This window comes from Rhincodon typus, chromosome 25 (assembly GCF_021869965.1).
Source record: "Rhincodon typus isolate 14 chromosome 25, sRhiTyp1.1, whole genome shotgun sequence".
NCBI classification, from domain to species: domain Eukaryota; kingdom Metazoa; phylum Chordata; class Chondrichthyes; order Orectolobiformes; family Rhincodontidae; genus Rhincodon; species Rhincodon typus.
In genome coordinates this window covers 41,171,767-41,192,542 of record NC_063356.1, presented here as the reverse complement: position 1 = coordinate 41,192,542, position 20,776 = coordinate 41,171,767, and the positions used below count along the sequence as shown (strand labels likewise).

Genomic DNA, 20,776 nt, shown 5'->3' with positions numbered 1-20,776 from the left:
ATGGACATGTCGTCTGAGGAATGGGAGGGGGAGTTGAAATGGTTCGCGACCGGGAGGTGCAGTTGTTTGTTGCGAACCGAGCGTAAGTGTTCTGCAAAGCGGTCCCCGAGTCTCCGCTTGGTTTCCCCGATGTAGAGGAAGCCACACCGGGTACAGCGGATGCAGTATACCACATTGGCAGATGTGCAGGTGAACATCTGCTTGATGTGGAAAGTCTTCTTGGGGCCTGGGATGGGGGTGAGGGAGGAGGTATGGGGGCAGGTGTAGCACTTCCTGCGGTTGCAGGGAAAAGTGCCGGGTGTGGTGGAGCTGGAGGGGAGTGTGGAGCGGACAAGGGAGTCACGGAGAGAGTTGTCCCTCCGGAAAGCAGATAAAGGTGGGGAGGGAAAGATGTCTTTGGTGGTGGGGTCGGATTGCAGATGGCGGAAGTGTCGGAGGATGATGCGTTGGATCCGGAGGTTGGTGGGGTGGTACGTGAGGACGAGGGGGATTCTTTTTTGGTTTTTATTGCGTGGACGGGGTGTGAGGGATGAGGTGCGGGAGATGTGGGAGACACGGTTGAGGGCGTTCTCGACCACCGAGGAGGGGAAGTTACGGTCCTTGAAAAACGAGGACAACTGAGATGTACGGGAGTGGAATGCCTCATCCTGGGAGCAGATGCGGCGGAGGCGAAGGAATTGGGAATAGGGGATAGCATTTTTGCAGGAAGGTGGGTGGGAGGAGGAGTATTCTAGGTAGCTGTGGGAGTCGGTGGGCTTGAAATGAATATCGGTTTCGAGGTGGTTGCCCGATATGGAGACAGAGAGGTCCAGGAAGGGGAGAGAGGTGTTAGAGATGGTCCAGGTAAATTTAAGGTTGGGGTGGAAGGTGTTAGTGAAGTGTATGAACTGTTCGAGCTCCTCGTGGGAGCACGAGGCGGCACCGATACAGTCATCAATGTAACGGAGGAAGAGGTGGGGTTTAGGGCCGGTGTAGGTACGGAAGAGGGATTGTTCCACGTAACCTACAAAGAGGCAGGCGTAGCTAGGGCCCATGCGGGTACCCATGGCTACCCCCTTTGTCTGTAGGAAGTGGGAGGAATTGAAAGAGAAGTTGTTGAGTGTGAGGACGAGTTCGGCTAAGCGGATGAGGGTGTCAGTGGAGGGGGACTGGTCGGGCCTGCGGGACAAGAAGAAGCGGAGGGCCTTAAGGCCATCTGCATGGGGAATGCAGGTGTAGAGGGACTGGACGTCCATGGTAAAGATGAGGTGTTGGGGACCGGGGAATTGGAAGTTCTGGAGGAGGTGGAGGGCGTGGGTGGTGTCACGGACATAGGTAGGGAGTTCCTGGACCAAGGGGGAGAAAATGGAGTCGAGATAGTTGGAGATCAGTTCGGTGGGGCAGGAGCAGGCGGAGACAATGGGTCGACCGGGGCATTCAGGTTTGTGGATATAGGGCTGCTTGCTTGATGTCTTTGCACGCTCTCACTTACGCCCATCTCACAGCAACCCTATGTTGCCTTGCCATGTCACCCTTTCCCCCCTCAGCCAGAATTTAAAGGCTCCCAGAGCCACTGTGTTGCCCTATCTCTTGGCAGCAACTCAAAGCCAGGCAGTTTGGTGTGTTGTTCAGCAATTGTCAGTCAAGGGGGTGGCCATGTTGTTGTACAGCTCATTGCTAAATCAATCTCATACCTTCTTACATGGCAAATACACTGCATATGCTGTGACTATTGGCCATGTCTCAAAGTCTAAATAGTCCACAATGAAGTCCAGGGAGTTACCTGTCAGTCAGGGGGTCCTGGCTCGATAAGTGAAGGTCCAATATTACTCCAGGGCTTGGACACAGTCAGGCAGCCAGTCGAGTGGTCATGGTCAGGGGGTTCACCACCCTATGTCTGGGAAGTTCGTCACAGTCAGCCCTGTGGGACAGTAGTAACCAGTCCAGGGAGTGGCAGCAACATATATCTGATCACTCATCATTTAGGGCTTTCCAGCGAAGTCATTCAAGAGATCTAACCACAGTCAGTCCAGGGGGAGGAAGGGGGAGGGTGCCACTGCTGCAGGAGGAAGGCTGAGGAAATTAATTGGGTGAATTGAAGCCAGAATGCTGGAATTACAATTATGAAGATAGGCAAATCAATATGTATATGAGAGGGAAAGTAGTAATCAATCAGTGAGCAGCTTCAGGGAGTGCAGTGCTCTACTAGAGCTAGCATGTCTACCTGATATGGCTGGGATTAGAGGAATAAAGTGAGAAGATGCAGACTCCTAAATATACGCTGTAGGGTGGGTTGGTAGTTAATGATAGCACAAGAAAACTTGATCAAGTGAAAAACCTTCCATGAAACTTGATGAAATGACACATTGCCAAAATATGGCAATTTTCTCTGACTATGGTTCGTGTAATTTATGTAGATTTGCCTCTGGCAAGGTATCTTTACCTAATACAGCAATGCTTACATTAATCCTCATAAGAAACAATATAAGGATGTTGAGGACTCAAGAGACAATGATTACAATAAGCTATTATATACGAACATTACATTTACAGGCACATCAGTGTCTCATCTAATATTAAGTTATTCAGTTACACCACAGCAACATACTTTCAATAAAATGTGCTTCAAATGATCTGGGTTAAGGTGGAATCTGAAGTGAATGCATCATCGGATTGCACGCAATGATGCAGTGATGATTTCACAAGCATGTCTCTTAAAGGTATTCTGATATACTGACTGTGAGACGTAATACAACACGATTATCAGATTGGAAAAGCTCACCATTGTTAGATTGTGTTGTTCCAATTCCTGTCTCTTTCCCCACACTCCCACTAAGCCCACAGAAATCCAGTTAGTCCCACAGCCCCACACATATCTCTGTGGCCCTGTTCTGTCAAATCTCTTTTACATTTGGGGCAGAAGGTGGTCTTGAGAAGGGGTGAGTGGGGCATTGGTGTGGCAGCTCATCTTGCTAGATGCTCCTCATCCACTCTGGGTGGTCTTGGGCCAGTGATTTCCAGGTGTCTGTGGGAATGCCGCACTTTGCCAGTGAGGCCTGGAGAGTATCAATGAAGCGTTTCCACTGTCCACCTGGGGCTTGTCTGCATTTCAAAGCTGGGAGTAGAATGCCTACTTGAGGAACCTGTGTTGTTTGGGCATGGCAGCTCATTCCACTGTATGAGCTGCTGCTCACAATGAAGGCTGCTGTCACCATTGTATATAATTGTACAAAGGTGCAGGGTCTGTTTGGTCTACAGTGGTAGAGAAAAGTCACTTCCTGGTTTGATTAGAAGATACTCTTGCATTAATTAGACACAATTTATTGCAAGTTAGCAACTGGTTGTACATTACATTGATAAGATAGACATGATCACACAGATTTTGAGAAGGACCAGGTCTCACTCCTTCAACATCCTAAGATGTTCCATCAACAAGTTCAGAGGATATAAATTTTAGTGATGCTTATGGCAATTCTAAGTATTAACCCCTGCTGACCCATATTCATCACTAAGCTTTTATTTCTCATTATTAATGTCATATGTTTATGTATATAATTATATTTATCAAGTCCCCAGAAGTCTCTGACTTGAAAAATTCAGGTGACCTGAATGTTTCACTATTCTCCTGGAGCATATTCTCTTAGGATTTGTAAGACTAATGGTTTGCTGGGTTGAAGAACGTTGAATTTGATTCTGTTCCTGACAAGCTGAGATCTATACATCCCTCACATTATCAAGTTTCCCACTGGATTTGTACAATTGATCACTTGTGATGTCTCATGCTGGACAGTTAACCTATAAAATAATGTTCCTGTTGTTCGTCCATATGACCCGTTCAACCATATCAATGATATGCCATCTCTGCTCATCTGTGGATCCTTGGATGCCCCATATCTGTTCTGTTCAGATTCCCGATACACAGCTTTTGTTCCTGTCCTAAATGGAACCGAATGGAGAGCAGAGTCTTCATTTTCCTGCACATCAGCAACTCTCATGGGCCAGTACTGCACCACATTGGAGTGGAGGGGATTTATAAGGAAGCAAAAGCATTCTAATTCTTCAGGAGCATTTAACTATCCCCACTCCATGCTTGACTCCCCCATTTAGGGGTATCACAGCAAGTTTGTGACATGTTCAAATCGGCGCTAGCTGATTAGTAAACTGCCCCTAACAAACTCATCAGGGAAATGATGAATTGCAAATATCTCATGTAAGACTTGGATAAGCACATCCACAGCCATGGTTATATAACTTCTTAAGTTTTATCCATTGTGACAGAGAATCAGTGACAACTTTCCCTCAAAAACAAATAGGTCTGTGCACACATGGACCCATGTCTGGTGGGGCTAAGGTGATCCTAAATGGTAATCAGTTGAAACATAATCTCACAAATGGAGTCATGAATATAGTAAACAGTCATGTTTGCTTGTCCAATAGCATCTGCCATAATTCACTACTTGCATTACATTTTATGAAAACTCAATGTCTAGACAGTTTGGCAAACTCTCACCAAACCAATACACAGATTTCTCTTGCAACTGTCTTGTTAAGTAATGTAAGGTCAACAAAAGTTTAAATAGTACCATTTGGTTCTGATATGAAGCACCAATCGATTAACTTTGTGACTGAGAAATGCCACTTGACCATGTCATTTCTGTAAGATGTTTCCCAACTTGCTCTATTAGAGGATATGGAATCTTCCTGGGTATATAGAGACATGGAGTTTAGCATCTTCCTTCAGTGTAATGTTGTATTCAGTATTTATCTCCCTAATTCTTTAACTAATTGAGATATTCCTGATCAATGGGGATTCTTACCATTTGCTTATAGCCTCTTCTATCTTTTCAATAAGGCTGAGGTCAAGACAAGGGCAAACTACTCAATAATGAGAATTTTTGATTGTGAAGCACGTCTAGATTTTCTACTAATCAATGTCCCCTAAACTGGCGAGTGTTTTGGAGAAATCCTTTAACCTTAAGTGCTGTATCTCCTGAAACACGTAGTCACACTATTGTCAGTATAAACTGTTTTCTTAACCATGGCTCATTACCTGACAATGGAGTGATTTTTTACTTACATTTCTGAGACAACCATTGGCATAAATATCATCTTGCCAAAATGTAATTCTGGATCACCTACTTCTTTTAAGAAAACTTTAGGTACATCTTCTGTTACAGACTCTTTTACCTCATTACCATCTTTCTCTGGGTAGCAATTGAGTTCTTGCTTTTTTGGAAACTGTATCCCACATCTACATGTTTTCTGAAAAAGGCTGATAAAGTATTTACTTTTCATAGCTGAGAATTCTGTGCCTGAGAGGTTTCTTTGCTTCCCAGTGTTGATGAGGACATTGTATTGGCTAATGCCTGTCCTATTTATTGCATTGGTTTCTTGTATACGTTGTTTGTAGTTTTCTACTATTAAGAATGGCATGGGGTCTGCTGATCTCCAATGCTGCTTCTGGACTTGTGCTTCACTCACCATCTGAATAGTTTTGTCTAGAGTTAGGTCTTCATTGGACTACAATAAATCTGAAAAATGCCGATCAGCCATTCCTACAACAAATCTGACTCATGAATTGCAATAATAAGTGACCATAGTTGCATTTCTCCACTAATCTGCAGAAGTCATTAATTACATCAATTTTGGAACCTCTGGATGCTGAATTATTCTATTATATCTGGTTCTTTCAAGAATTTTATTAGTTCTGAGGTTGAAATAATTTTCCAAGGCTTTCAATACCAAATACTTCTTTTACCCTTTGGTGAGCAATAACCTCATTAGCTATGTGGCCAATTGTGTATTGACATGTATTTATATGTTCAGCTGCTGATTTGGTATCAGTAAGTTTTGCACAGTCTAGAATGAGAGATCACGTCTAGAATGAGAGATCACGTCCAGAATGAGACACAGTCTGAATGAATAAATACTTTGGGGAATTTGGAGACAATGTGGGAATTTGGTGCAGAGGGGAATGAGGTTGTAGATGTTGATGTTTTCACCGAGCTGGGAGGTTTGATAGCAGACAGTTCATCCCCTTACTAGGTGACATCCTCAGTGCTGTGGAGCCTCCTGTGAAACACTGTTGTCTTGTGCCGGTTTGAATTTATATGGTCCAGTTTTTGCTGCTTCGGAAGGTGCCGGTTCTGGCTGTGCACTGTGTTTTTTGCTAGTTTTTTTTGGCTTGTAATTTGTAAGTTTTTTTAACAGTATAAGTTGAAGCCCAGGATCAGGGGCCCAGCACAAAACAGTGACATCACAGGTAAACCATAAATGTGTTAATTAGTGATAGCTACTAATTTGACTATCTATTACAGGTTATTTTCAGATTAAAGGTAAATAGGGGAAATATTTATAGGCAACAAACTAAGAGACCAGAACAAAATTTTGAAAAATTGAATTACAAATAGAGTAACTATAATAGATACTCTGGGCCAGGAGATGGGCTGTAACTGCATGATGTCAGAGCTGGTTGGACCACATTGTGGTTCATGGTGACCACATCTGTAACAAATGTTGGCTGCTTGAGGAAGTCTGGCTCACAATTAATGAGTTGGCATCTGAGTTTCGACCTCTGTGACACATCAGGGAGGGGGAGAGTTACCTGGGCACTTTTATTTCATAAGGCAGTCACACCCCTTAAATTAACTACCTCGAATTCAGTCAGGCACAGGAGGGTTTCACTATCAGGAGGTAGTACTGAAGAAGCCTCGGCCCTTGAGCTTGTCTAACAGGTTTGACAGTCTTGCTCCCTGTGTGGGAGGAATGGGGTGTGAGGGCTGTAGGGACGATGAGAAAACCGACCATAAAACCATGGTACAGACAGCCATTCAAGAAGGGCTGTATTTGGGGATAGTTTAGTCAGGAGAATAGATACTGTTCTCTGTGGCCAGGGTCCAGGATCCCAAAGGTTGTGCTGCCTGCCTGGTGCCTAGGTCCAGGGTATCTCATCTGGGCTGCATAGGACCTTGGAGTGGGAGGGGAAAGATCCGGTTGTCATGGTCCACGAAGTTACCAAAGATATAGACAGAAAGAGGAAAGAAGTTCTGCTGAGGGAGTATGAAGCAGTGAGGGGCTAAATTACACAGCAGACCCAAAAAGGTAATAATCTTAGGATTACTACCTTAGCCATGAGCAAATCAGCACAGGGTTGACAGTGTGAGAGAAACAGGGTCAAATATATGGGGCATTGGCACGTACTGGGGAAGGACGGAGCTGTTGCAATGGGATGGGCTCCACTTGAAACTTGCTGGGACCAGAGTCCTGGTGAATTGCATAACAGGGCTGTGGATGGGGCTTGAAACTAAATAGTATGGGGTTGGGTTCAGCTGCACAGAAATTTATAGAAAAAGGGGTACAGCTCAGAAGACATTACTAAAATATCCAAAACAGTAATCTGCAGAGAGTCTGTAAGGGGTCAGGAATCTAACTTCAGGCAAAGCAGGTGAGGAGACAACTATGAGAAGGTGTGGCAGTCAACACAGGGCTGGGGGTGTTGTACTTAAATGTACACAGAATACAAAACAAGGTAAATGAGCTTGTAGCACAGATTGAAATTGGCCGGTATGATGTTGTGGGTATCACAGAGACACGGTTGCAAGGGTGTCAGGGCTGGGAGCTAAATATCCAAGTATATACATCTTATCAAAAGGACAGGCAGATGGGCAGAGGGAGCAAAGTTGCCTTGTTAGTAATAAATGAAATTACAGTGAATAAGTGATATACAATAAGGAGGTGTAAAATCTTCATGGGTAAGAGTTGAGGAACCACAATGGACAAAAGGCCCTGATAGGAGTTGTAAACAGGACTCCTAGCAGTAGTCAGGATGTGGGGAAGAAAATAAATCAGGAGAAAGAAAAGGCATTTAAGAAAGGCACTATAACAATAATTATGGGAGCTTCAATATGCAGACGGATTGGGAAAATCAGGTTGGTAATAGATCCCAAGAAAAGGAATTCATGAAATGTCTACAAGACACGTTTTAGAGCAACTTGTGGTAGAGTCCACTAGGGCACAGGCAACTCTGGACTGGGTGGTGAGTAATAAGGCTGACTTGATTAGGAAGCTTAAGGCGAAGGAACGTTAAGGGGCAGTGACCCGATTTTGATCAAATTCACCCTGCAGTTTGACAGGAAGAAGGTGGAATCAGATGTGACGGAATAATAATTGAATAAAGATAACCACAAAGACATGAGGGAGGAGCTGGCCTGAATTGATCAGGAGGCAAGCATAGCAGGGAAGAAGAGTGGTGCAGCAACGGCAGGCATTTCTGGGGCTAGTTCAGGAGGCACAGCAGAAATTCATTCTGAGGAAGAAGAAACATACAAAGGGGAGGACAAAGCAGCCCCTGCTAACAAGGGAAGTCAGGGATAGCACAAAAGTAAAAGAAAATGAAAAGCACATAATGTGGTGAAGATTAATGGGAAGCCAGAGGACTGGGAAGCCTTTGAAAACCTGTAGAGGATAACTAACTACACAAAAGAGGAACGAAAAGATGAAATATGAGAGTAAGCGGGCTGGTAATATAAAAGAGGATTGCAAGAGTTTTTGTTTTAGGTATCTAAAAGGGAAGACAGAGGCAAGCATATACATTGGATCGCTGGAAAATTAGGCTGGAGAAGAAGTAATGGAGAACAACAAAATGGCAGAGGAACTGAACAGTACTTTGCATCAGCTTTCACAGTGGAAGACACCAGCAGTATATCAGAGTCAAGGGTCAGAGGCGAGTGTAGTGGCCACTACTAAGGACAAAGTGCTAAAGATGAATAAATCTCGTAGACCAGATGGATAAATTTGTGGACCAGATGGACTACACTGCGGAGTTCTCAAGGAGATAACTGAGGAGGCTGTAGAGCATTCTTTCATAAATAACTGGAGTCAGGGAGGGTCTCAGAGGACTGGAAAATTGCTAAACTGCTTAAAAAGGGAGAGGGCAGAAAAAGGGAAACTATAGGCCAGGTAGCCTGACCTCAGTCATTAGTACAGTTTTAGAGTCCACTACTTAAAATAAGATGGCAGAGTACTTCAAAGTGCTTAGTAAAACAGGGTTGAGTCAACATGGCTTGTCAAGGGACGTCATACCAGACAAATCTGTCAAAATTCTTTGAGGAGGTAATGTGAAAGTTAGACAAAGAAGAGCCAATGAATATAATCTGTTTGGATTTCCAGAAGACTTCTAACAAGGTGCTGCACAGGAGGCTACTAAATAAGATAAGAACCCCTGGTGTTAGGGGCAAGGTATTAGTATGGATAGAGGTTTGGCTAACTGGCAGAAGGCAGAGAGTGGGGAGAAAGGGATCTTTTACAGGATGGCAGAGGATTGAGAAGCTTTTAAAAACCAGCAGAGAATAACTAACAAAACCAAAGAGGAGTGTAAAGGTGAAATATGAGAGTACGCGAGCTAACCTTTGGAGTTTCGTTGGTGTCTGTGTTGGGACCGCAACTATTCACATTCTACACCAATGATCAGGATGAAGAAACTGACGGCATTATTGGTACGTTTGTAGATGGCACATAGATAGGTGGAGGGGCAGGTAGTGTTGATGAAGCAGGGAGACTGCAGAAGAACTTGGACAGGCTAGGAGAGTGGGCAAAGAAGTGGCAGAACAAATACAATTTGGGAAAGTGTGTGATTATGACATTGGTAGGAAGAATAGAGGCATAGACTATTTTCTAAACCTTCAAAGGCATTAGAAATCTGAAGCACAAAGGGCCTTTGAAGTCCTAGCTCAGGATTCTCTTAAGGTTAGCATGCAGTTTCAGTTTCAGTAGGTAGGAAGGCAAATGCAATGTTAGCACTTATTTCAAGAGGGCTAGGAAACAAGACCAGAAATGTAGTGCTGAGGCTGTATAAGTCTCTGGTCAGACAACATTTGGAATATGTCTGTGGTCCTATGTCTTATGATCTTATGGTCTTGGTATCTAATTTGGAAGCTATTCTATATCTTGGAAATTATTTTATCCAAGATGTCCTTATTTTATCCAAGATTTCCAATCTTGTCATCTCTGCAAATAAGTCTTCTTATTAACATTAATTGTCATGCAATGTCTTCCTCCTATAGTTATATATTTTGGTTGCTTAAAATATGTTGATTTCACAATCACACAAAGTTCTGCTTTTCTTTTCATTTACTCATGGGACATGAGCATGGCTAGCTGGGCCAGCATTTATTGCCAACTCATATTGCCCTTAAGAAGGTGGTTGAGAGCTGCCTTCTTGAACTGCTGCACTTCATGTGCTGTAGGTGGATCCACAACGCTGTTAGGTAAGGAATTCCAGGATTTTGACCCAGCAACGCTGAAAGAATAGCAGAATGGTGAGTGGCTTGGAGGGTGGCTTGCAGGTGCTGGTGTTCCCACATAATGTTGCCCTTGTCCTTCCAGATTGAAGTGATCTTTGGTGAATTTCTACAGTGCATCTTATAGATGCTACTGAACATCAATGGTGGAGAGAGTGGATGTTTGTGGATGTGGTACCAATGAAGCAAGCTGCTTTGTACTGGATGAGGAGAGGTGATGGCCCAGTGGTACCATTGTGATTATCGAGAGCCCCACTATGAATCCTGCCACAGCAACTGGTGGAATTTGAATTCATTTTTTTAAAAATCTGGAATTAAGAGTCTCATGATGACCTTGTAATTGTTGCCAATTGTTAGTAAAACTCATCTGGTTCACTAATGGCCTTTAGGGAAAGAACCTGCCATTCTTATCTGTATGTGAGTCCAGAGCCACAACAACGAAGTTGCCTCTTAACTGTCTTCTGGACAATTAGGGATGGGCAATAAACGTTGGCCCAGCCAGCGATATCAACATCCCACGAGTGAATTTTTTTAAAAAAAGCTTTTGATTCTTGTTGAAGCTGCACTCATCCAGACAAAACGGGGAACATTCCAACACATTTCTGACTTGTGCCTTGTAGATGATGGACAGGCTTTGGGGAGTCAAGGCATGAGTTGCTCGCTGCACTATTCCAAGCCATCTCTCGTAGCCACTGTATCTATATGGTGAGGTCAGTTAAGTTTCTAGGATGTTGATAATGGGAGAATCAATGATGTTATTGTGACTGAATGTCAGAAGGCAGTGGTTAAATCATCTCTTATTGGAAATGATCATTGCCTGGTATTGTGTGGCATGTGTGTTACTTACCACTTGTTGCCCAAGTTTAGATAATGTCCAGGTCTTGTTGCATTTGAAAATGGACAGCTTCAGTGTCTAAGGAGTCACAAATGGTGCTGAATACATTGATGAACATCCCCACTTCTGACCTGTTGATGAAGGAAGGTCATTGATGAAGCAGCTGAAGATGTTTGGACCTAGGACCCTATCCTGAGGAACTCCTGCAGAGATTTCCTGCAGCTGAGATGATTGACCTCCAACAACCACAACCATCTTCCTATGTGCCGGGTATGACTCCAACCAGCAGAGCGGTTGCCCCCGATACCCATTGATTCCAGTTTTGCTAGGGCTCCTTGATGCCACAGTCAGTCGAATGCAGCCTTGATGTCAAGGGCTGTCACTCTCACCTTACCTCTAGAATTCAGCTCTTTTGTCCATGTTTGAACCAGGGTTGTGATGAGGACAGGAGCTGAGTGGCCCTGGCAGAACCCAAACTGGGCATCACTGAGCAAGTTATTGCAGAGAAGATGCTGCTTGATAGGACAGTTGATAACACCTTCCAAAACTTTATTGATGATGGAGAGAAGACTAAAGGGACAGTAATTTGCCAGGTTGGATTTATCCTGCTTTTTGTGCATATCTGGGCAGTTTTCCACATTGTTGGGTGGATGCTAGATTTGTATCTGTCTGGAACAGCCTGGCTATGGGAACAGCTAGCTCTGGAGCACAAGTCTTCAGTGTTATTGCCGTAATAGGGGAGGCAACGGCCTAGTGGTATTATCACTGGTCTGTTAATCCAGAGACCTGGGCAATGTTCTGGAGACCCAGGTTTGAATGCTGCCATGGCAGAGGATAGAATTTGAATTCAATAAAAATCTGGAATTAAGAGTCTAATGATGACCATGAATGCATTGTCAATTGTCGGAAAACCCATCTGGTTCACTATTGCCCTTTAGGGAAGGAAACTGTTGTCGTGTGACTCCAGACCCACAGCAACGTGGTTGACTCTTACTTCTCTCTGGCCAATTAGGGATGGGCAATAAATGCCAACCTAGCCAGCAATACCCTCATCCCGTGAACAAATGAAAAAAAAGGAGGAATACTGCTTCACCAGCTGAGGGAGGTCAGTATGTGGTAATCAGCAGGAAGTTTCCTTTCCCATGTTTAAGCTGATGCCATGAAACTTCATTAAGTCTGGAGTCAATGTTGACGACTCAGAGTAATTCCTTCTCAACTGTATGCCACTGTCCTGCCACCTCTGCTAGGTCTGTCTTGCAGTGGGAGAGGACATATTCAATGATGGTGATGGTGGTGTATGGGAAATTTTCAGTAGGGTATGATTCTGTGAGTGTGACTCTGTCAGGTTGTTGTTTGACTAGTTCATGAGATCGCTTTCTGAATTTTGGCACTAGACTCCAGACATTAGTATGGAGGACTTAGCAGTGTTGTTTATGCCATTGTCGTTTCCAGTGGCTAGGTTGATGCCAGATGGTCCATCTGGTTTTATTCCTTTTTTTGAGACTTTATAGCAATTGATACAACTGAGTGATTTGCCAGGCCATTTCAGAGAGCCATTGAAAGTCAATCACATTGCTGTGGACCTGGAGCCATATCTAGGCCAGACCAGTTAAGGAATCATTGTGGTATACAGTTGGGAGGGAGTTGCTCTGGGAGTCCTCAACATTGACTCTGGACCCCATGAACTCTCATGTCATCAGGTTAAACATGGGCAAAGAAACCTCCTAACTAAATACCATCCTCCCTCAATTGATGAATCAGTAGTCCATGTTGAATAATATTTGGAGGAAGACCGAGGAGACGGTTGTAAACCAGGTGTATTTTTCTGACAATTGGAAGTCCTCATTAGATTCTTAATTCCAGATATTTATTGAATTAAAATTCCACCATCTGCAATGGCAGGATTTGAACCCATATCCCCAGTATATTGGCTGAGTTTCTGAAGTAATAGTCTACTGATAATATCGCTTAGTCATTGCATCTCCACTGCTACTGTTCTTGAGTGTTTCATTCTGTTCTGTGTTTAAAACAGAAGGTTCCAGCCATTTTGGGGTAAAATTGAAAATTTCTACACCTTTTGCAGTTTCGCTGCATTAATCTCACAGTCTGCAGTATTACTAATGATTCCTGCTTTAATCATTGTTTTACTGAATAATTCTCTCTCCTGGGCAGAAATAGGGAAGGGCAACTGAAATAAGTCACAGGTAGGAGTTGTATACAGATCCTCAAAGAGTTGCCTCACTGTAAGACAAAGTATAAGTAGGGAAAGTAATGGAGGCATGTCAGAAGAGTGTTACAATTGTCACGGACGATTGTATTTTGACAGCATAATTCAGATGGGCAAAAGTAATATGGAAGCCAAATTTGTAGACTTCATCAGGGATTGTTTCTCAGAGCAGTACATTATACAACATGCCTGGGAACAGGCTATTTAAGATATAGTAATGTACAATGAAGCAGGATTAATAAGCAACCTTGAGGTTAAGGATTGTCCTGGGGGTAATGATTGCAGAATGGTCGAATTTCAAATTCATTTTGAGGGAGATCAACGTGGGGCTCAAGCGACTGTCCTAAACTTTAATGGGTCAATTTCTGTGTATGAAGAAACAATTGGCTAAAGAGGTTGGGAAAGTTGACTAAGGGGAAAATTAATGGATAAGGAGTGGGAGATATTTCAGAAGATATTTCATAATACTCAGCAAAGATTATTCTGGTCAAAAAGAAAAGGATGAACCATCCCTGGTTAACAAAGTTAACAAGGAGAGTATCTAATCAAAAGCCAAGGCTTATAAAACAGTGAAAACTAGTGAGACACCAGAGGATTGGAAATTTTTCTTTTAGGAACCGGTAGCCAATGACAAAAAAAGCTAATAAAGAGGGCAAAACTTGGTCATGAAAGTAAATTGGCAAAAAAAACAGAAAAACAAACAGGCAATAGTCTTTGTTACATTATTTTCGCAGTCCTTTGATTTTGCAATGAAGACATGATGTTGTCTGTAGGGTGATGATTATCTTTTTATAATTCTTTTAGAATTCTTTCTTTTAATCTGTTGAGGTTTTTCTGTCTTCCTCCCACACAAAGGGAGACAGCGAGGCAGAGATGGATACTTTCTGATTGTGGGTTTTGGACATTTCCTCTTCTGGCACTTACTGCTTTTTAACTCTGCAGCTCAACCAGAAGGTTGTCGTCAGGCAGTATTTCATTAACTCGAAAGATTCTTGCTTTGGGTCAATATCGAATCCTCCCTCTTACGCTTCAAAAATCAACATGGTATTACATAGCTCAAAAATATGCAACATTTGATTTTCAAGTTGCAAAGATCTTCTGGTTTTTCTTTTATATCAGTCCAACTTCTGTTTCAGTTTATAGTCCCAAAAAAGAAAATACAGTAGTCCGCAATATATGAACGTCCAACTTAAGAACGCTCGTACTTAAGATTGTGATCTCATTCAGGATGCAATTTTAAAAATCCAACATATGAGCATTTCCTGTACTTGCAAATGGTTCCTTTATAATGTGCTGCATTGTGTTAAATTTGTGTACAAATCATTTCATGAACAGACTTCAGAAAGGAACCCTGATGCAACCTGGAGACTATCTGTATATAATCTTTTACAGTCTGACATCAGTAACTATAACACAAACATGAACCCCATCAGATTCATCACCTTATACAACATTTCACACATAATTGATTCGATTTACAGTCTCTGTTATTACATTGGCAAATACAGCAGCAACGTTGTACAAGATCACAGAAGAGAGGAAATTATCAGGTTTTTTTGTGGGATAATAAGGTGCAGAGCTGGATGAACACAGCAGGCCAAGCAGCATCAGAGGAGCAGAAAAGCTGACATTTCGGGCCTAGACCCTTCTTCAGAAATGGGGGAAGGGAAGGGGGTTCTGACATAAATAGGGAGAGATGGGGAGGCGGATAGAAGATGGATAAAGGAGAAGATAGGTGGAGAGGAGGCAGACAGGTCAAAGAGGTGGGGGTGGAGCCAGTAAAGGTGAGTGTAGGTGGGGAGTTAGGGAGGGGATAGGTCAGTCCAGGGAGGACGAACAGGTCAAGGGGGCGGGATGAGATTAGTAGGTAGGAGATGGGGGTGGGGCTTCAGGTGGGAGGCGGGGATAGGTGGGAAGAAGGACAGGTTAGGGAGGCGGGGACAAGCTGGGCTGGTTTTGGGATGCGGTAGGGGGAGGGGAGATTTTGAAGCTTGTGAAGTCCCCTCCCCCATTTCTGAAGAAGGGTCTAGGCCCGAAACGTCAGCTTTCCTGCTCCTCTGATGCTGCTTGGCCTGCTGTGTTCATCCAGCTCTACACCTTGTTATCTCAGATTCTCCAGCATCTGCAGTTCCTACTATCTCTGAAAGGTGTTTTTGTGGTATGGTTGGCACAAGATCTTCCTGATCATATTCAAGTTGTGTTGCATTGTCAAGATCTATTGCAGAAATTTGAGCCCATACTCCAATGTGATATTTTGGTGCTATGCAGAGAGAGTGCTGAATTGTCAGGCATGTTGCCTTTTAAAGGAGACATTAAACTGATGCCCTGTCTGCCCTCTCAGGTGGCCGTAAATTATTCCATCACATCTTTCAAAAAAAAGCAGTGGGGTTCACTTCAAGAGTATGTAATTAGCTATTTGGGACATTGTGAAATTTTGAAAAGTGTTGTATTATTGGATGATAACATACAAGCTATCTATATTTCCTGAACAGAACTGTCAGCTAGGGCCACAAATAAATGCCAATATAGAGTCATAGAGCTGTACAGCTGTGAAACAGATCCTTCGGTCAACTCATCCACGCCGACCAGATATCCTAAATTAACCTAGTCCCATTTGCCAGCATTTGGCCCATATCCCTCTAAACCCTTCCTATTCACATATCCATCCAGATGCCTTTTATATGTTGTAATTGGACCAGCCTCCACCATTTCCACTGGCAGCTCATTCCATATACGATCAAAGGGATCTTCTTTTGAACAGGCAGCACTGCCTCAGCACTGTGCTGTACTGCCAGATGAGTGAGCAAAATGGCAGTACTTTGCTTGTCTCTTCAGTCTCATTGTTAGTCCAACAATAAATCTACAGCAAATTGAACAATGGATCCTCACCACTGTTTGCTTGTCTATTTTCAGCTTTGATCCAAATCCATTAAGACGACACACCTTCTGGACGATCGTGGTTGGTGGAAGTTTTATGTGGACAGCTATTTATGGCATCAATCAGTCTCAGGTTCAGCGGTACATTGCTTGTAGAAACCAGTTTGAGGCTAAGCTGTAAGTATCAGCTCTACAGTTGCCTGCGTCTATTGCAGTATGTAACATGGGGCTCAAATATTTCAGCGGTGGTTATGTTACAGGTGCTACAAATAAAACAACATCATGTTGCCCACAGTCTCCAGGTATTCTTTGACCATGGCACCAGCTCCTCTCCACTGGTCCCAATCATTATCCTGTTTGTAATACAGTGCAGAGGAAACCCCAGCCTAAGGTTTAATCTAATCAAACCACCAGAAGCTGTTAAATTCAGAAATAAACTGTAGTATCAATTAGAATTTGATAGAATCATAGAAACCCCACATGGAAGCAGGCCATTTGGCCCATCAAGTCCATACTGACATTCTGAAGAGCACCCTACCAGACCCTATCGCTGTAACTGTGCATTTCCCAGGGCCAATCCCAGGCTGCACATCTTTGGACTGTGGGAGGAAACTGGATCACCTGGAGGGAACCCACACAGACACTGGGAGAATTGGCAAACTCCTCACAGACAGTCACCCAAGGGTGGAATCAAACCCAGGTATCTGACATTATGAGCTAACCATGAAGCCACCATACTGCCCTTGTAATACTGTAATAGCTGTACAAACACATATTGATCAGGATTCACTGATTTGATATGATAGGTCTAGGCACAACACACTTTAAAAGGAATATGGATTTTCTTCCATTAAAAGTGTGCAGAGCTTTTCATTAGTGCAATCACTGCAATATCTGTGTCTTTTATTCTGTCTGTGTTGAAGGTCTTTTAAAGAAGATTTTACCATTGTGCTGTGGTATCTGATCAGTCTTAGACATGTCACAAGCTCTGAAAAATTGATATCTGTAGACTGTTTACAAATGGTCCACAGCTGAGACTCTGTCTTAATCCCCCCTAGGCTGTACTATCTTAATTAATTTTAACGTATAAGGTTTGAATAAGTTCTGATCTTTTCACTTCCTGTCTCTTGAAGCTGCCATTCTCAGATTTTCTTTATTTCAGATCTCTCTACCTCAACATGGTTGGCTTATGGATAACAGCCTTCTGTGCGGTGTTTACTGGGCTCACTATGTATTCTATTTATCACGAATGTGACCCCCTGACTGAGAAGAAAATCAAAGCACCAGACCAGGTAAGCTGCCAGTGGTGAGGTCATCAAGTATCCTTACAGCTCAGGAGGGCATGCAACCCATTGGCTTCATGCCAGGTCTCTGCAGAACAATTCAGTCAGTCATATTCCCCTGCTCCACGACCAAATATTCCGCAAGTTTATCTCCGTCAGGCACCTATCCAAGTATCCTGTAAAATCATTAACTATCTCGGCTTCCTCAGGAATAGTGAATTCCAGGTGATTACTACTCACTGCATTAAACATTTTGCCCCCATGCCTCAGGAAGGTCATTCCACATGCAAACCACCATCTGGGAAAATAATTGCCACTCATGTCTTTTTTAAATCTCCTCTCACCTTAAAAAATGTGCCCTCTAGTCTTGAAATCCCCCATCCTAGGAAAAAGACAACTACCATAAACTCTATCCATACCTCTCATTATTTTTTAAACTTCTATCAAGTCGCCTTCCGTTTGAGTATCTTCCTGTCAAAGCAGACCCTGGCTTTGGTTCCTCTGCCTTTTGCCCTTGTTGGAATGTATCTCACCTGAATGTGAAACATCTCCTCTATAAAGACTAACCATTGTTCTATGACAGTTTTTCATGTCACAATTTAATTTCCTGTAATCCTGGCTAGATTCCTTCTCATCCTATAGAAGTTAGACCTCTTCCAATTGGGTCAGGTCTGGCTATCCTCTATCTATCATCCTGTGTAGTTGGCAGAGGGGGATTAAAGAAAAATTCAAGCTTTCTTTTGGTGAAAGAATTTTTGGTTGAGAATTTTAGTGGTCAGCCCTCTTGTGCCTCTTCTGTCCTAGTTGTGTACCAGTTGCTAAACTGGAAGTGGTCATTTTCATGTGTCTAGGGCTCTCAGCTGTACCTGCCATTAGGCACTGTGCACTCAGAAATTCTGGGTTCTAACGTCTGTTTTAACATCCCACTCCAAATTCATCCACCACTCAGTAGAGAATGTACCAAACACACTCCTCCCATTTAACCAATGACTTCCCTGGCCCTTTACGATATTGCTGGAGGAAAAACATACTCACTGTGGATTACTGCTAGCCTTTTCCTGTTGTTATTATCCCTAGTACTACAGCAAAGGTCAGATCTCAGAAAGAAAGTTAGCTTGATAGAACCATTTTTTATTTTAGTTGAAATTGTGGTTATTTACTGAAACATAGTCTGATGAGGCAGTAGAGTTTCTTTAAAGACAGAAGAAGAAAGAAACCAAACTCTGCTATTTAAACAAATTTGAAAGTTCCTAGAACACACAGTAAAATGAACTCTCATCCCATTTACTGATAATATTTATTGCAGAGACTCAAATCCAGATAACGTAGCCCATTATATCAAATCTTTAGGTTCAACTCAACTGATTCTCCCCAGTTCTGTTCTATGAGTTGTGAAGTTTTCTTACAAGAATACATACAAAACTCAGAGTTTAGACTTTCTCAGTCTTTTAATAATGTGCAGATTTACAACCAAACACATCTGGTCTGGAAGTTTCACAAGCTAAAGTTTTATACTGAAGTAACTGTTTTCCCTAAAATGGTCCATTACTCCTTTCTCAGAGAGAAACTAAACTTTTTTCCACCCTCGTTCTGTCTCCTCCAAACTGCCTGAATGCAATCAGTCACTGAGTTTCCAAAGCTAAAACCAAACTTTAATTATTCTGAGCCAAAAGGAATCCATTGGCCTTCAATGTTTATACTCCCTGGCATAAACCAGCACAGTACAGAAATCTTCCATTCATACGCCAACGGCTCTGTACTCTAAGGCAAATACTGAAGTAAGTCACTGTTCTGAAAGGATTGTCAGACTTAGATTTTTTTTGGAAAGCCCTTCCCCAAGTAACCCACCTGTATGCCACTATTTTGAAATCCAAATGCTAGAAATGATATTTATACACATATATAGCTCTTATCACAGGAGCAGGAGTAGGCCATTTGCTTTGACATTCAGTATGACAGTGGCTAATGATGTGGCTAAATGCCCTTTGATCCATTTAACACTAAGAACCCTATCGAACTCCTTAAAAACATGTTTTGGCCTCAAACACATTTTATGGCAGAGAATTTCATGGGTTCACCACTCTCTGGGGAAGAAAGCACCTGCAAACTGGTTTTGTATCAGTCAGATGAAATTCTTAAGGCTCTAAATCATAAGCAATCCCAGAAATATCTCTCAAGTACAGAATAGATAATATTCCCCAAGAAAGTGCTTGAGCAAGTACCATTTGGGATTACCCAGGATAATTTTGTAATTGTAGAGTATGATGTGCATCCATCTTAATCTCGATGTATCATGTATTCCTAGGGAAACCCAATCCGTACTCATTCAGCAGACTCTTCTGTCCCTTCTGACTGGTCCAAACTGAAGTTACAGGTATAAAAGATGACTCTGGAGAAGTCCCAGGTCATTTGCAGGTTTTACGGGATTTTGGCACTGACTCCTCCCTCTCCTTCCTCAACAGCTCTGTCTTCATTTCTGGGGATAGGCTGGCCACCAATATCCACTTCAAAACCACTAAACGTCCCCCTCCCCCTCTCAGTTACCTGGACTATACATGCTCAAAAAACACTTCCTGTAAAAACTCAATTACATTCTCTCAGTTTCTCTGCCTCCTGTCCTGATGATGCCAGCTTCTGGAAGGTTGTGGAGGTGGGGGAGGGGTGGGGAGCTTTGAAATGTCCACCTTCTTTCTCAACTGAGGATTCCCCATTATCATGGTTGACAGAGCCCTCAGCCATGTCTGTCTTGTCTCCTGCACTTCGGCCCTCATCCTTTCTCTTCCTTCCGATAACAGTGATGGGGTTCCCCGGTTCTCACTTACCACCGCACCTGTATCCACGTACAAAGTATTATTAACCATCATTTCCATCATCTCCAGCAGGATGCCACCTCCAGACACATATTCCCCTCCCTTGTCAGCCCTCTGCAGGGACCATTCCCTCCAGGACACTTTGATTCACTCCTTTTCCACTCTCAACACCTCTACAGACCGCCACGGCACCTTTCCATGCAATCGCATGAGATGTAACATCTACTTATTTACTTTTTCGCTCCTCACTGTGCATGGTCCCAGATTCACTTTCCAGGTGAAGCAATGATTTACTCTGCACTTCACTCAATCTAGTCTTCTGTATTTAATGCTCACAATGTGGTCTCCTCTACACTGGGGAGACAAAACACAGACTGAGCTTTGCAGAACACTTACATTTTGTCCTCAAAAATGACTCTGAGCTTCCTAAAGCCTGCCATGTCAATGAACCACTGTGTTTCCTGGCC

The 20,776-nt window shown here is 43.0% G+C and overlaps 1 protein-coding gene across 3 annotated transcripts in view; it reads left to right on the top strand.

Annotated features, from left to right (window-relative positions):
* The window catches only part of LOC109911707 (sodium-coupled monocarboxylate transporter 1-like), a 76,204-nt gene that overhangs the window by 32,814 nt on the left and 22,614 nt on the right, over positions 1 to 20,776 (top strand). For all 3 annotated transcript variants that reach the window (XM_048612019.1, XM_048612017.1, XM_048612018.1), the window contains exons 6-7: positions 16,253 to 16,393; positions 17,379 to 17,508. In XM_048612019.1, coding sequence (XP_048467976.1) covers positions 16,253 to 16,393; positions 17,379 to 17,508 — 271 coding nt within the window. The remainder of the gene's footprint in view (positions 1 to 16,252; positions 16,394 to 17,378; positions 17,509 to 20,776) is intronic.